The 14,808-nt window shown below is 50.8% G+C and overlaps 2 protein-coding genes and 1 long non-coding RNA gene across 8 annotated transcripts in view; 1 reads left to right on the top strand and 2 right to left on the bottom strand.

The window, feature by feature from the left end:
• ESYT1 (extended synaptotagmin 1) overlaps nt 1–5,056 on the bottom strand; it is a 17,382-nt gene extending 12,326 nt beyond the window's left edge. For all 3 annotated transcript variants that reach the window (XR_014803347.1, XR_014803346.1, XM_003126262.5), the window contains exons 1-9: nt 4,589–5,056; nt 2,994–3,035; nt 2,697–2,831; nt 2,518–2,591; nt 2,326–2,398; nt 2,127–2,216; nt 1,881–1,936; nt 272–395; nt 15–191 (exon numbers count right to left, since the gene is read on the bottom strand). Coding sequence is in view for 1 of the 3 variants with exons in the window: in XM_003126262.5 (XP_003126310.3) it covers nt 15–191; nt 272–395; nt 1,881–1,936; nt 2,127–2,216; nt 2,326–2,398; nt 2,518–2,591; nt 2,697–2,831; nt 2,994–3,035; nt 4,589–4,972 (1,155 nt within the window). In the remaining 2 variants the exon portion in view is untranslated. The remainder of the gene's footprint in view (nt 1–14; nt 192–271; nt 396–1,880; nt 1,937–2,126; nt 2,217–2,325; nt 2,399–2,517; nt 2,592–2,696; nt 2,832–2,993; nt 3,036–4,588) is intronic.
• LOC106507497 (uncharacterized) lies at nt 3,986–12,849 on the top strand. 3 transcript variants are annotated; one of them, XR_001303527.2, is made up of 3 exons: nt 3,986–4,854; nt 7,047–10,950; nt 11,958–12,849. It is a non-coding gene; the product is annotated as an uncharacterized LOC106507497 (long non-coding RNA). The 3 variants fall into 3 exon arrangements; XR_014803386.1 differs by lacking the exon at nt 11,958–12,849 and adding an exon at nt 6,748–6,809 and having other exon boundaries at nt 7,047–9,478; XR_014803387.1 differs by lacking the exon at nt 11,958–12,849 and adding an exon at nt 6,748–6,848 and having other exon boundaries at nt 4,718–4,854; nt 7,047–7,167.
• On the bottom strand, nt 9,039–14,808 carry ZC3H10 (zinc finger CCCH-type containing 10). 2 transcript variants are annotated; one of them, XM_003126269.7, is made up of 3 exons: nt 14,756–14,808; nt 13,911–13,974; nt 9,039–12,486 (listed from the first exon to the last, which is right to left on the bottom strand). In XM_003126269.7, the coding sequence occupies exon 3, from the start codon at nt 12,429–12,431 to the stop codon at nt 11,124–11,126; it is 1,308 nt and encodes a 435-aa protein (XP_003126317.1). In that variant the 5' UTR covers nt 12,432–12,486; nt 13,911–13,974; nt 14,756–14,808; the 3' UTR covers nt 9,039–11,123. The 2 variants fall into 2 exon arrangements, with proteins under 2 accessions (XP_003126317.1, XP_020948513.1); XM_021092854.2 differs by having other exon boundaries at nt 9,039–12,483.

The following is a 14,808-nucleotide window of genomic DNA, read 5'->3' as shown; positions in this document are numbered from 1 at the left end:
CTTGGCTCTCCCACCTCATAAGTCTCTCCCCACTGGGGGTTGAGTTCCTCATCGATGACACGACTGCAGAAAGCCTGGGTACCCACTCGCACGAGTGCATAGGGGTCTGACTTGCCCTCAATCAAGCCCTTTACATATTTGTCCTTGGAGCTCAGTCCTCGTGCAGCCAGCAGGTGAACCCGAATAATACCCTGAAGGTGGGAATCAGTGAGAAATTAAAGATTCAGCACAGGGTTCCTGAGAAAAGGCTCTAATAGGAGAGAGACCATACCCTGGGAAGAGGGGAACGCAACTGGGCCACGTCTTGAAGGTCAGGCACAAGGGGCACCAATAATCGGTTGGGTAACACAAGGAAGGCAGCGATGGAATCCATGATCATGGTGTCAGAGAGGGAGCTGAATGGAGAATTGGAAAAGGAGGTGAGTATGGCCCCAACTTTCAATCTCCCCCCACCTGCAACTAAGTTTCCCACAACCAAGAGAGACCCAAAGCTAGAGGGGTCTTTTTTTTTTTTTTTTTTTTTCCTTTTCCCTATTGGGAAGTCCTTTCTTTTTCTTTTCTATTAACATTTCAGAGTGTACGCTCAATTAAATGCTGCTCCTCCATGTCTAGAATTGAAAGGAAAAGTGGCCAGAGACCAGACTTCATATTTTACCTCTCATTACTCTTTATTTTTCTTTAGCTGTGACAGGCAGCATTCTAACCACTAGACCACCAAGGGAACTCCCTCAGTCTTCTTCTAATGTGATGTTAATGCTGTTTAACTCCTGTTCCTTGTTTTTTTTTTTTTTTTTTTTTTTTTTCTTTTTTTCGGGCTGCACTTACAGCATATGGAAGTTCCCAGGCTAGGGGTCGAATCAGAGCTGCAGCTGCCAGTTACAGCACAGCAACACCAGATCTGAGCTTCGTTTGTGGCCTAGGCCACAGCTCGAGGAAACACTAGATCCTTAAACCATTGAACGAGGCCAGGGATGGAACCAGCATCCTCATGGATACTAGTCGGGTTCCTTATTGCTGAGCCACAACGGGAACTCCGGGAAGCTGTCTCTTAAAAATACGTTTTTGCTACTATTCTACTCTAATTCCCCACCTGCTGCTCTTTCCCTTCCTCAATGCTATCCCAGCTCTTCTTTCTCCCTTTGCCCCTGCCGAGGCATCTGAAGCCCTCTTCACTCTCTACCAAAACACTTGGTCCTCCCATAGAAACAAAAAATCGGAGTTCCCGTCGTGGCGCAGTGGTTAACGAATCCGACTAGGAACCATGAGGTTGTGGGTTCGATCTCTACCCTTGCTCAGTGGGTCAAGGTTCCGGCGTTGCCATGAGCTGTGGTGTAAGTCGCAGACGCGGCTCGGATCCTGTGTTGCTGTGGCCCTGGCGTAGGCTGGCAGCTACAGCTCCGATTCGACCCCTAGCCTGGGAACCTCCATATGCCACAGTGCGGCCCTAGAAAAAGGCAAAAAGACAAAAAAAAAACAAAAAATCACAGTATAAGACTTTTCATGGAGTTCCTGTCGTGGCTCAGCGGAAATGAACCAGACTAGTATCCATGAGGATGCAGGTTCAATACCTGGCCTCGCTCAGTGGGTTAAGGATCCAGCATTGCAAAGAGCTGTGGTGTAGGTTGCAGATGTGGCTCGGATCGCACATTGCTGTGGTGTAGGCCAGAGGCTACAACTCTGATTGGACCCCTAGCCTAGGAGCCTCCGTATGCTGTGGGTTTGGCCCTAAAAAGACACACAAAAGAGGACTTTTCTGGAGTGTCTCATCTCCCCAACTAGGGTCAAGGCTCCTGGAGGACACCAGCTGCATCTTTTCCTGCTCGGTATCCCTTAAACCTCCAAGCCAGGAACACCTGGAACCCTTAGCAGGTGCTTGATACCTGAGTCCTGGGATATCCAGGAGGTTGGTCATCCCCGTCCAGTTAATATCTAGGGTCTGGAAGCACAGAGCAGAGGGATCAGGACAGAGCCCATGGCGGCAGGGTCACACTCATCCAACAGTTGCCACTCCCCTCGGCCTGCTTCTCAATTCCCCACCCCCCCATTCCCCATGGCTGGCCACCCTCGCCCTCCCAATCCTCTTTGCTTCCTCCACTTCCCTACCCCTCCTCAATGGTTTCCCTTACCGGCCGCCGGATAAAGAACATCGACACAGCCCCCACAATAGGAAGGTCCCCAATGAGTGGTTCAAGAATCACCCGTAAGACACCATGTAGCTGGGGCAGGAAGAGAAGAGCAAAGCCTTTTCTCAGACAAGGCTTTCTTTCCCTCCCAGACCTCTGCAGGCTTTTCCAATCTCCCAAAGGCCCCTGATATCTGGCCCACCTGCATGCCCTTGACTCCTGCTTTGCAGAAATATTTCTTCACTTCCACATCAATCTGTACATCACCTACATAGCTGGGAGTTGGGGAGGAAGAGAACAGAGAGGGTTACCACTAGGCTGAATGAGGGTAAGGAGAGTGAAGCAGTCAGAGGGACCAGGAAGGGGAAGCGGGAAGAGTGGGGAAGGGCACTACCTGATGTTCAAGTCCAGCAGGATCTGCTCTTTTCTCTGACCAGGGTGAACTTTGACTCCAAGGATGCGCAGTGGCTGGAGAGAGATGAAGGCTTGGGAGGGGAGGGAAAGGGAGGAGTCCCTCAGGCCACTCTGGGCCACCCATCTCCCCTGTCCCATCTCTCCTTCCTACACACGTACCTTTTCACCCAGTTCCACTCGTGTAAATGTAAATGTCTGCAAGTGGGGGTTGGATCCTCGAACAGCTGGGGCCACAGTTTCAGCCAAAAGCTTCTCCATATACTGGCCCAGGAAGGGCCAGACCTGAGCCACAATCTGGGAGGAAAGGAAGCAGATCATAGAAAAGCCCAGTCTTCCCCCCTAAAGGCATGTTCCTTCAGAATCCTCCCCACAGGGAGGCCAGAATTAAAGTGTGCATGCATGGCTGGGTCTGGCAAGAGAAGTTGAAAAACAAAGACCAAGATAATCAGCCCTCACCTTATTTAGCCACTCGGCCTTTTCCACATCTGGGAAGCTGACCTGGAAGTGGAGAAAACGGAGACGGTGATAAGCACACCCTCTGCCACTGGTTTCCTACTAAGATGTGGGGTAGGATGTCCACTAAAGAAACCTAAGTTTGAGAGGGTCTCCTCACACCCCGGGGTTGTGGGAGAGGGGCTGAGATGTTCTGGGAATTCATCCCTCCTCAGAGTTGGGGGCGCTGAGGTCTCTGACAAAGAGAGCTGACAGGGTGTAAGCCACACGGCTCAGGGATGCGAAATAATGACAGCTGCTGGGGCAGAGAGGAGGAGGGAAGAGAAGGGCACATTCTTTTGGGAAGGGGAGGTCCTGACAAATCAGTCTGAGGAGGAAATCCTGGGATTAGTTAAGTCCTGGTTCCTTTTACCAGCCTTCCCTCTGCCCCTGGGATCAGGCTTCTCTACCAAGAAGGTGAAGCAGGAAGCCGCTCCTGAGCTAGGGAGGGGCCAGAATAGCTATTAGGCCCAGGCTGGTGTTTTCTTTCTTTTTAATCAGTGGGACTCCTTTAAGGGGAAGGAAAGACACCTGTGCTTGGGGGGGGCAGAGAAGGCGTAGTTTCTTTAGGAGGAAGATTCCTTTCCATGATGAGGAGGAGGAACAGAGACCGTTGCTGCCTGGGCTACAAGTCCTGTGGGACCATTTCTCCCGAGTCCAGGGTCTGGGAAGCTTGACTCTCTCTGCCTAGTGTCAACTTTGATTCCCCCTAGAGTGGCACTTCTGCTGGGAGGAGCAGGAAGGGAGGGCCGGGGAGGGGCCAGGTAACGGCTCGGCCTCTGCAAGGCCTGAGCCATCTGAGTTCCTCACCACGAGATAGGGGGTTGTAGGAATAGGGTCCTGGCCCCAACCAAACAAGCCAAGCGCAGCCCAGTCCGGAAAAGGGTGGGGCCGGGGCGGTGGAGTGTGGGTAGCGGGCACTGCAGCAGTCGCATTACCCTCCCCCCCAGCACCCCGCCCTTTGTCCAGCAGCCGCCTCCGCTGCGCTGCGGCCAGGCCGCCTAAGGCTGGAAGACGAGGGCCTTAGGGTGCGTCCAGGTGCGGGGGGCCTCGACGGGGCAATGCTCCCGGGATACCCGAGGACAAGAGCGGGAAAGGGAGAACAACCTTATCGGCTTAAATAGGTTAAAAGAAAAAAAAAAAAATCTTGGGGAAGACAGGAAAGATGAGGGCACCCTCTGAGCGGGACTGGGGATGCCCAAGAGTGAGTGGCACCAGAAACGAGGAGGGGCCTTTGAGCGGCTTGGTTGAGGGAAGAGCCACGGCTGAGACGGGCTCCCCAGATGTTATTACTGCTCTTGCCCAAGCGTAGAGGAAGAAGTCTTGATTCCATGAAAGAATCGGGATCCGGGCGTGCGGAAAGGGGGAGGGGGGATAATGAACAGTAGGTCCCAAGAGTGGCGCGTCCCAGAAGGCAGGCGGTTAGCGGGCCACAGGGGAAAGTCTGGGGCCCATCAACCCAAGGTGGGAAGCTGACTTTAGGGATAGGCAGGAAGAGCCCTAGGACTGAGGGGCCAAAGGGGGTTATGCTGCACCGAGGACTGAGGGTGGTCGCTCACCCAGGCAGGTAGCTCTCGCTGGCTCATGTAAAGAGTTTTCGCCGTGAGCCGCTCCTCATCCTCCAGGAGCTGCTGCGCTACTCGAAGGCTCCGTTCTTTCTCCTCGCGGACCCGGCGCCAGCCCAGGTAGAGGGCGAGGCCGAAGAGCACGAAACCCACGCTGAGTCCCATGGCCCCGGCTAGGTACACCGGCACCAGCACCAGCAACCGCCGCCCGAAGGAAGTCAGCACAGCCAGGGCCTCACCCGCCGCGCCTGGTCCAGCAGGTTGGTTCCCAGAACTCTGGTCCGGCTTTGTGGGAGCAACGGGGGGCTGGTCAGGGGGGTCGGAGGGAGCGTAGGGTTGGTCCACGGGACTGGAGCGGTCTCCAGGAGAGCGCTCCATGGTGCCGCCTCTGGGAGGACACGCCCGGCCCAGAGACCGACTAGAGGTTGCCTAGCCTTGCGACCAGCTCCCCTCTTACGAACCAAAAACCCCAGAATGGGGGAGGGGACTTAAAGCCACGCCCCCTCATCCTGATGGTTCGGGTTGGTCCGCGCCGCATAGACCAAGGTGGAGTCAAACGCTCGAAGCCCCGCCCCCTTCCGCGGGTAAGGGAAAGGGCTCGGGAGAGGCAGGACCTTGCTGATTGGACCAGAGTGCCAAGATGAGCGGTGTGGGATGGCGGGAAAAGAAGGAAAAAGGCTAAAGAGCAGCATATGATTAGCTAGAAAGAGAAGGAGGCGCGGCGTACCATTTAAAGGAGAGAGGCGGGACCGGGAGCTCCCCCACGTGGGATTGGAGTGCCTGTGGTATGACGTCATGCAGAGCCGCACCGCCAATTACTTCGTATTGGAGGCAGCTGGAGTCGCGAAGTTGAGGGGTTGTGGAGGGTCGGGATTCCCTTACACACCATTCGGACAATTTGGGCAGGATTTGGCCTGGAAATCCTACATGTTCATTTGTCAGCTTTCCCTAGTTTTCATACTTTAAGCACATTCCTTATCCTTCCCTTTTTTTTTTTTTCTCGCTGTCCTTACAAAAGGAAAGGAAATTACCCTATTTGGAATGAAAGTGTTGATGACTGACCCTGTCTATCCTGTTCCCAGTCCTCTACCTGGTCTATGGGTTGCAGCGACAGACTGGAGAAAACGAGAATCGGAGAATTAAGGGTTGAGATAATCCAGCCTTCAGGCAACAGAAGGGAAAAAAAAAAAAGGGAGTGAATAGGAAGTGAAGATTTATTTTCCTTTAGAAATCTCTTCAGTTCATTCTATCTCCAAGAGTTAATCATCTCTGTTTTAAAGATTAAAATTAAATTGGCTGGTGGGGGGCGAGGGGGCTCAGCTGCAGCAGAAACGATTACATTTTCCAAGAATTTCCTGACCCTTGACAACGGCTAGGACACTGAAGTGGGAAATCCGGAGTTCCAGTCGTGGCTCAGTGGTTAACAAACTCGACTAGTAACCATGAGGTTGCCTATCCGATCCCTGGTCTTGCTCAGTGGGTTAAGGATCCCGCATTGCCGTGAGCTGTGCTGTAGTTCTCAGACGTGACTCAGATCCCTCCTGGCTGTGGTGCAGGCTGGCAGCTACAGCTCCAACTTGACTCCTAGCCTGGGAACCGCCATATGTCACAGGTGCAGCCCTAAAAAGACAAAAAAAAAAAAAAAAAAACCAAAAAACCCCAAAAAACAAACAAAAAAAACACAACCAATAAAATGGGAATCAAGGGTAAAGAGACAATCCTGTTTCTCATTTGCCTGAGTTATAAGGAAGGTTTAGAATACAGTCAGATGTAGAACTAAATTCTACATTGCACTGCAGGTTTAGGAAGGACAAAATGCAGGGTACATTAATGAGGACTAGTGACAATGGTTAACTGGACTTAGAGGTGGAATGTTGTCCAGGCACTTAGAAACTGGACTGATTGGAAGCCCAGAAGGGACAGATGGGTCATAGATAATTACCTTTTAATGCAATATATGTGTGCCTTGTATTAACTGTTTGATCTGCAGCTATTAGATTTTATCTGGCTCTGCAGGGCAAAGATTTCGTCAGGGTGTGTTTCATCAAAACTGTTTATAACCTATCCCTGACCAGGCTTCCTCACTTAATCTTAAATTTTCTCACTTCCCTTTCTCTCCTGAAACTAACAGTATCTAAACTGCCTTTTTTCAGTTTGCAGAACTGTACAAGGAGCAATTTTCTATCTGCCTCCTATGTCCTCCATATTCTTAGAGGTGAGCAGGGAAAAAAAGAGTTCAAGGAGTTTGGAGGAGGTAAGAGTCATCTGCTCACAAACTGATCAACCAGAACTACAGCAGGAAAAGAGATGAACTTCCCCAGAGCAAAACCTTTCTATAAACTGAAATTTGCCAAACACTAGAGTATGGGGAAAGGATCCCTTAGGCTGAGGGATGGAGAGGGTAACCATGGAGGTTCCTTTCCACATGTTTCCCCTTTCTCATCCTATCTAGATCAGAACCTCCTACTGAAGGCAGTATATGGAGGAGAAAAGCTCATCCCCAGGAAGGTCTCTTCCCAGCTGGTGCCCAGGAGTCACAGAATCGTCAGCTGCAATGCAGGCACCAGAAGTAAACAGGGTGGGTCCCCGCCCATGGACAATTCTGCTGCCCAGGTGCCACCTGGTGGTGATAAGCAGTAAGTAGGTAACAGGAAAAAGGATGGCCACTTGTTAGAGGAAATGTCAGGGAGCACTGAGACTTCCTGGATTTGCAACCTGCATTTACATGTAAACTAAAGTTGCCTTCTAAGATTGGGTGTGGTAATCTGGTCCCAACCTACTCTCTAAGATGGAAGGGGCAACAGGATTTGAGGAAACTTCCTCTGTGTTATTCCTTGCAAGTTACGGCAAAGTAGTGGTCCCACTGTTGGATCCATCATTAGAAATTTCTGAATGCCAAGTCTGGAGTCAGACTGCCTGAACAGATTCCTGGCTCCGTTCCTTACTAGTTGCAGAACACTGGGTTGATTACCCTTTAAGTCTTTCTCCTCTGCAAAATGGTTATGATAATAATACCTGTTGTGTCAATGAAATATTGCATGTAAAAAGCTTAGCACAGTGCCTTGGTTTCTGTTAAGTACTCATATGTTGGCTATCTTCCTAGAACTGCTTATTTCCTGTGCAGCAAGACAGGTATCCCTTCAAATATTTGAAGACATCTATTGGGTCTCTACCCTCAGTCTTCTCTTGTCAATTTTTTTAGGTACATCACTGGTTTGCCAATGGCCCTCTTTAAGGACTATTTAGAGGAACACACAAAACTTTAGAAGTAATTCCACTCAGACATGGTAGAAATGCTATATTTACTACAATAAACAACTATGGTTCTGTTATCCTTATGGAACTTCTAGAAAGGTCCCTAAAACATAGCAGGCTCTTAATATTTATTAACTGAGATATTATGAGAACTAAGATTTTAAATGTTTGTAACTAATTGAAAGTCCCATGCTGTTCTCCTGTGAATTATTGCTAATGTAGACTTCGGCATTTGTTTCTCAGACAGGGTCAAGCAATTTTTAGGGGGAGGATCAATCCAAGTTACAAACACTTCTCAATAGGAGTACCTGTCATGGCACAGTGGTTAACGAATCTGATTAGGAACCATGAGGTTGTGGGTACGATCCCTGGCTTTGCTCAGTGGGTTAGGGATCCAGCGTTCACGGCTCAGATCCCGAGTGGCTGTGGCTGTGGCATAGGCCAGTGGCTCTAGCTCCAATTAGACCCCTAGCCTGGAAACCTCCATATGCCGCAGGAAAACACTTCTCAATATTTAGTATTTCTTTGTTACTTTTGGTAACTGAGCTTTTCATATTTTTATGTAAGTTTTTTCTTTTTATTTATTTTGCTTTTTTAGGGCTACACCTGTGGCATATGGAGGTTCCCAGGCTAGGGGTCAAACTGGAGCTACAGCTGCCAGCCTACACCACAGCCACGCCAGATCTGAGCCGCACCTGCAACCTACACCACAGCTCACGGTAATACCGGATCCTTAACCCTCTGAGCAAGGCCAGGGATCGAACCTGCAACTTTCTGGTTCCTAGTCAGATTTGTTTCTGCTGCGCCACGATGCGAACTCCAGTTTTTTTCCTTTTTAAGTAAAACATAACCCTGGGGTATATCACTAGAGGCTAGAGATTTCTCTAACATGAAGGCACTAATCATCATTGATGAGGCACAAATGTTCAGTTTTGATTCCAACTCAAACTCTACTATTAAACAACTCATAATAATCATCTTATCTGCAATGACTTAGCAGATGAGAAAGAGGAAAGCAGCTCCTGAAATCTGGGAACTGGCCTGACACAGCTAGGCTTTGGACTTGTTGGGGCTAACTTGGGAAGGTAGGAAATGGTGCTCTCCTTGGGGATACAAACAGTCCCACAAAACACCAGCATCAGACAAGGGCACTCAGACACTGTGATGAAGTGAGGCAAAAAAAACAAGGTCGCTTCACAATTTTGTTTAAGCACGAAAAAGGTCAGTGTGCAAACCATAAAAGAGCAGACATCCCCTTCTCCCAGCTATTGGGTGACTGCTGCTTCATTACCTATTACAGTTCAGCTTTCACTTTAGCATTATCTGCTTCCCTGACAGCACCCAATCCAGAGTGAAGTCCCACTCCCTTGAACCTTCTGCCAACTCATTTAACGGAAGTCCAAGTCCTATAGGTCTTTTCTAACACCCTTGTGCAAGACACACCATGGTTCCGCATGGCATTCTCTCTTCATCACTGCAATGAACATTAAGCCCAACTTGTTCAACTGCAAGTATATTTCTGGTGGTCTTCAGCTGGAGCATGTTAATACAGTACAGACAATGTCTACAGTTTCCCAAATGTACCTCTTTAGAGATACTTGGCAAAAATAAATAAATAATAATAATAAAGTTAGCTTGTCGGGATTTGGCTAGGACAAACTCATGTTGGTATTTATGATAACATTTGTCTAAATGCTCATAAACCATCTCTTTTAATAATCCAGAATTGTGCCAGAAAAATCAACATTAAGCTTATCAATGTGTGGTTTCTAAAATCCACAAAAAACATTTCAGTATTTGCCCATTTGTAGTCTTTAGGTACCCCCCCTTTTTTAATGACTGGCCTTGACCTAGCCCACCATCTCCAACCCCAGGTGTAACCTGAGTGATCAACCAGACAAGAGAGCAAGAGGTAGCAGGAGATATGATGGGGTGAGAACCCAGGATCACTTTCTCTACCCCAAAATCCACTGTTCCATTAGCCTGGACACCTGAGTTGTTTCCCCTACATCAGCCATGCGCTGAGGAGGAACTGAGGTTTGCTTACTGGGACCCTTGGCCTTACTGACTCTTAATTGGATTAAAAACCTCTGTGGTCCTATGTGGAGGCAGAGGGAAGAAATGGATGAAACCTAAAGCTTGTGTCCCCAGAAGAACTCTCCCTTTCCCAGCACCTCTCAAGCCTTGAAGGCTTAAGGCACTGGTAACTGAGGAAGGGATGGGGTAGGAGGGATATTAACTGCTGTCAACAACTCAGGAAGCAACTGCCACCTGCCCTGCTCTGTTTGAATAAGGGAAGGCTCTGTCAATACATACCCCATTCCCATTTCCCAGCAAATTCACCCTCCTTAGTACTTGCCCCCCCTAAATGACCCTAGAAGCCCTGGTTACTAAGGCAACCTGGGAATAGTATATGCAGATAGAAACCAGAACAGATGGGACTATTTTTAAACTAGACTTGGTGGCTCCAATGTTTTTACCCCACAAAGTACCTTCCCCAAAGCCCCACTTGGCTTTGCTCTGGGTCCTACCCTTATTCTCTGGCCTCTGCCCAACCTACCCAAGCTATGTGAGAGTGGGGTCTTTATCCCATTTGGCATGAGATCTATTTACTGTTCCCATCTTCCACACAGAATATCTAAGCAAGTTTAAACTGCCTCCATTTGTTAAAAATAATTTTGTTTTTATTTCTTTGGAACGTGGTGGGCCCTGCCCTACGGATTTCCAGGCCAAGCCAAGGTAATGAATGCTCCCCTAGTCTTTGGGCTGGAATACTGTGGTCCCCGCCTTCCCCACGGGCCCAGGAGCAGCTCAACTAGGCCCCAAACTGTCTGAGGGCTCCTATCAGGCCTTCTCTCCTGGCCACCCACTTCCCATTCTTTTCTGGCTTTCCCTCTGGACAGGGTATTTTTTTCTTCCAAAGCCAGTGCTGGAACCTGTGCTGTGCGGGAGAGGACAAGACCAAGTATGTCCCCAAATTCCCATCAGAGGACAGCCCCTCAGCCAGTCCTTCCTCTGATGCCTTCAGTCTGCACTCCTATGCAAGCCCCCTCTGTGAGGCTTGAAGGAAGATGGGAAAAGAGGACCCTCGTCAAAGGGAGGTGAGAGAAAACACACCAACCCAACCCCTTCTCAGAAGCAATCTCCTTGTAGTCTCTTGTCCTAGTTCGCGAGTGAGCCCTTTGGACAGGGCCGGGGAGGGCTAGGCGAGTGGGTACGGGCCCCTCGACCCCAGCCCTGGGAGGCTATACCAGGGGAGTGTCCATTAGCCCCATCAGTGTGGCATGGCTGTGATACGCATGCTCTGGGAAGCGATGGGGTAAGTCACCATGGGAGTGGTGGTGTGGCTCATTGTGATTCCTGCCAAGGGTTGGGCCATCGACACAGCCACAGGGGCCACAGGAGCCACAGATACAGCCACAGGAGCCATGGAGACAGGTGGGGGTGCCATTCCCTGGGCAATTGTTTGAGCCAGAGCAGCTGACAATGGCGTGATCTCTGGGTTCAAGTGTGGGGGTGGGGGTGGGGGAGCAGCAGGAGGTGCGGCATTAGTTGGGGGAGCAGCTGGAGCTCCAGCAGGGGCCACCAGTTCTTGCTGGGACACGGGGCGAGGCTGCAGAGCCTGGCTGCTGAGAGTAGTGTGAGTCTGGGCAATGCCGTGGTTAAAAGTGGCAACAGTGCCCACGGTGGGGGCCAGAGTCTGCTCAGTCGCTGGTGCAGTAGAGCTCAGGGTCATGACCTTGGCCTGATTGCGGAACTGGGCATTCTGTTCCAGCAGTACCTCGTTGGTGGCCAGCAGGTTGCTGACCTGCTTCTTAAGCTCCTCTACCCGCTTCCTGAGCATGGCATTCTCCTCCTCTAGCAGTCTGCATTCCACCCCTCGGGGTGGAGCCAGGCTGTATTCATATGATTCAAAATGGGGGCCATCTGGGGGGCAGCATCCACCTCGCCGGCGCTTGGGGCCTGGCTCATGGTCCTCGAAGCCCCTGTCAGGGAGGTCGTAGATATCATAGAGATCATGACGTCGTCCTGGGGGAACTGGGCCTGCTGAGCCCCCACCACCAGCGCCTCCTCCACCCCGAGCATCAAACTCAAAATCCCGTTGCAGGTGACGGAACTTGCACTTGGCTCCTCTCTGGCAATCACCCTTGAGAAAGTCGCGGCAGATAGGGACCTCCTCCTTGCCATTTGGTAGGTCAGCTGGTGAAAGACCCAGGCCGGCTGCCACTTTCTGTCTCAGCCGAGGGGGAAGCTCTCCTGTCTTTTTATAGCCATCCTCATCCTCCTTGGAGCCATGGATGAATCGGCAGTTTGGACGGCTGCACTCCTTGTTCTGGAAGTCATGGCAGAAGATGAACTCATTTTTGCTCACCCCCAAGTTGGACACCTCACTCATGTCTGGATGGCGATAGCGGCAACGCTTGCCTCTCTTGCACACATTCCTCAGGAAGTCTCTACAGATGGCATCTGAGCTGGCCCCGCCACTGCCTGCCCCTGTCCCACTGGCCTCCTCGCTGCCACCGCCTCCAGGGCCTCCACCGCTGCTCCCAGTGCCGTTGGCATAGCTGTCCCGGTCAGGCATCCTGGTCCCCCCCAACTCAGGGCTTTCTTCCTTTTCTTGCCACCCTTGGTGACTGCTAGGAAAAAGGAGAACTGTGTCAAATAAAAGTCCTCCAGAGAGACCAAACTCTTCCCGACTATCGGGCAGGCAGTCCAGCAAGAGGCAGGCCAGAGGGGCAATGACTTTGGAGATGGAGAACCTAATGAGAATTCTGCCTGGACTGGCTAGCTTGTCAGAAGTCCCGCCCAGGCCCTTGTGCACCTGGTCTGGGTCAGAGTGATTCACACTTGCCTGACTAACGGAGGAGGGAGGGAGCTGGGGAGAAGCCACCTCATCTCACTAACATGCTAGGCCAAGGAGGGGGCAGGGAGAGAATAGTGCTGGATTTTATTTCTCCTTCTGAAATGACCTTATTAAAGTTGTGGAAGCAAAATTAAAACTGCTGTCGGTGTCTGAACAGGTTGAGGAGACTGGTAACTGGATAATTTAAGCTGCTGAGCTACCAGGGCTGTGAATAATGAGATCCTGGCGACAGACCCTCCCCCATCCCCTCTTCCGTGGTGAGGGCTCTAAAGTGTTAAGATCTCTAGACCCCAGGAAACCCTGAGTAAAGGGACGGGTATCACTGGCTTGAGGGCAGTCCCTAAACCTGTCACACTGTGGTATTCTCTTCCAGATCACCACCATTCTCAACTCTGTGGTGGTCAGCCCCCACCCCTCCATTTCAGGGGCTAGAGTTCTAGCTGGAATCTCCACTTAGAGACCCCAAAAGGACAAAACCATGTATGGCAGCATCAAGGCAATAGGAAGGAGTTAATTTCATAGGAACAAGTATCTTTCCCCATTCTATACCCCTCCATGGGAAGATCCCACTGACATCAAACCTCACCATTCTCACTCTATAAAGATCCTCTTTATTTATAGACTCCATAAAAGCTTTTCAAGTCTCCTCTTTCCCAAGAGAGCTCAGGAATGTCAGTCCACTGCCCCGGTTCTAGCCCTCCCTTCCCCCCACCCCCAACACGGCTAGGAGTCCCTGCTACCACGTGTCTGACCTCCTAAGCCTTTCCTAGGCAGTGTTAAGGCTCCCCCTGCTGTTCAAATGGGAGAACTTCATATCGTGTCCTCTAGCGTGCAGGGGAATCTTTCCAATTTTTTTAGCCCTTGATGGCCCCTAACCACTCAGTCCTTTACCTTGATTTTAACTTAAAGGCAAAATGAACCCTAAAATGAACTCATGCTATCAAGGACCAGAGTTGCAAGAGAATCTGTACAAGAAGGCTCCTCTTCCTCCAAACAGAGACAGTCCCAGAATGATAAAAATAACCAAGGAAAAAGGGTTGAGAAAAGAGAAGATACAAAGTTCTACTAAAAAGGAAATGACCTGGGGAAAAATAAATGGCACCTATCCAAGCCTGATCCATGTTGCAAGTCCCACCAGAAGCAGATAATCAGATACCATACTCTTGCCCACCCAACTCTCCCAGGATTGTTAGATACCTGAGGTAGCTCAGGTGAAGTCCGGGGCTCCTGTGGGTCTCCACCTCCACATCACTGCTGGGTTCTGAACAGGAGAAAAACAGAGACTTGGGTGTGAGAAGGGATTAGAACAGAGGACTATGGGGTGGTTACAAGAATAAAGTCTAATCAAATGGCAAGAGCTCTGGGAACTAAGATTTCCTTAGGGTACAAATTGAACTTCACCTGTCAAAGGCAGAAGCTATCAGTAAGAAGAGTATAATAAGGAACAGAACAAATTTGGACAGCCTAGGAGGATGAGTTGGAAAAAAACCAGTCCTGAGTGAACAAAGGGTGAGGGGCGTCCTGCCCCAAGATGAAGGAGGATGCGTGGATCGTAGCCTGGTCTAGGGTTGGCGTTAAGAACTCCGAATAGGGAGCCGTGCAAGGGCAGCGACTGACAGCGCAGTGGGATGGCAGATTAGACTTGGGGGCGGTGATTATGACGCTTCGAAACACCCCAGAGTTTGCGAAAAGTCCTAGGAGTTTCCCAAAGCAAGTCTTCTAGTCTGGCAGGTTCCTGTGCAGTACCGCCAGAGCTCAGCCGGGGACCAGGTGAACAGGACACTAGAGGAGCACGAAGTGAAGCGGGGAGGGGGACTCCAGGTGACATGAGGCTGAGGGGATGGGCAGGGCTGTGACGTCACGGAGCTGGCGTTTGCTCGCAAAGCGGGGTCAGTCAGAAAAGGGGTTCAGCCCTAGGACGTGAGGCAGAGGAAACTCAGTCCTGGGGGGCCTTGTGTAGCCCGGCCGAGCCCAGCCGCTGGGCCGGCCCCGACTCCTCCCCTCCGGGCGCGGCCTCCACCTAAGTCTCCCGCCTCCCTCACCTGCCGCCGCCGCCGTAGTTGCTGCTGCCGCCTGCCGGTCCTCTAGCTTCGAC

The sequence above is a fragment of the Sus scrofa genome, chromosome 5, assembly GCF_054392235.1.
Source record: "Sus scrofa isolate SSC_HxYL_T2T_F1_AM1 chromosome 5, Sscrofa_HxYL_maternal_Yorkshire_Landrace_v2.0, whole genome shotgun sequence".
NCBI lineage: Eukaryota > Metazoa > Chordata > Mammalia > Artiodactyla > Suidae > Sus > Sus scrofa.
The sequence above is the reverse complement of the archived record's forward strand: the minus strand, read 5'-3'. Positions and strand labels throughout refer to the sequence as shown.

Coding starts and splice junctions, on each gene's coding strand:
- ZC3H10 (XM_003126269.7), bottom strand. CDS start 12,431: ATGCCTGACCGGGACAGCTATGCCAACGGCACTGGGAGCAGCGGTGGA.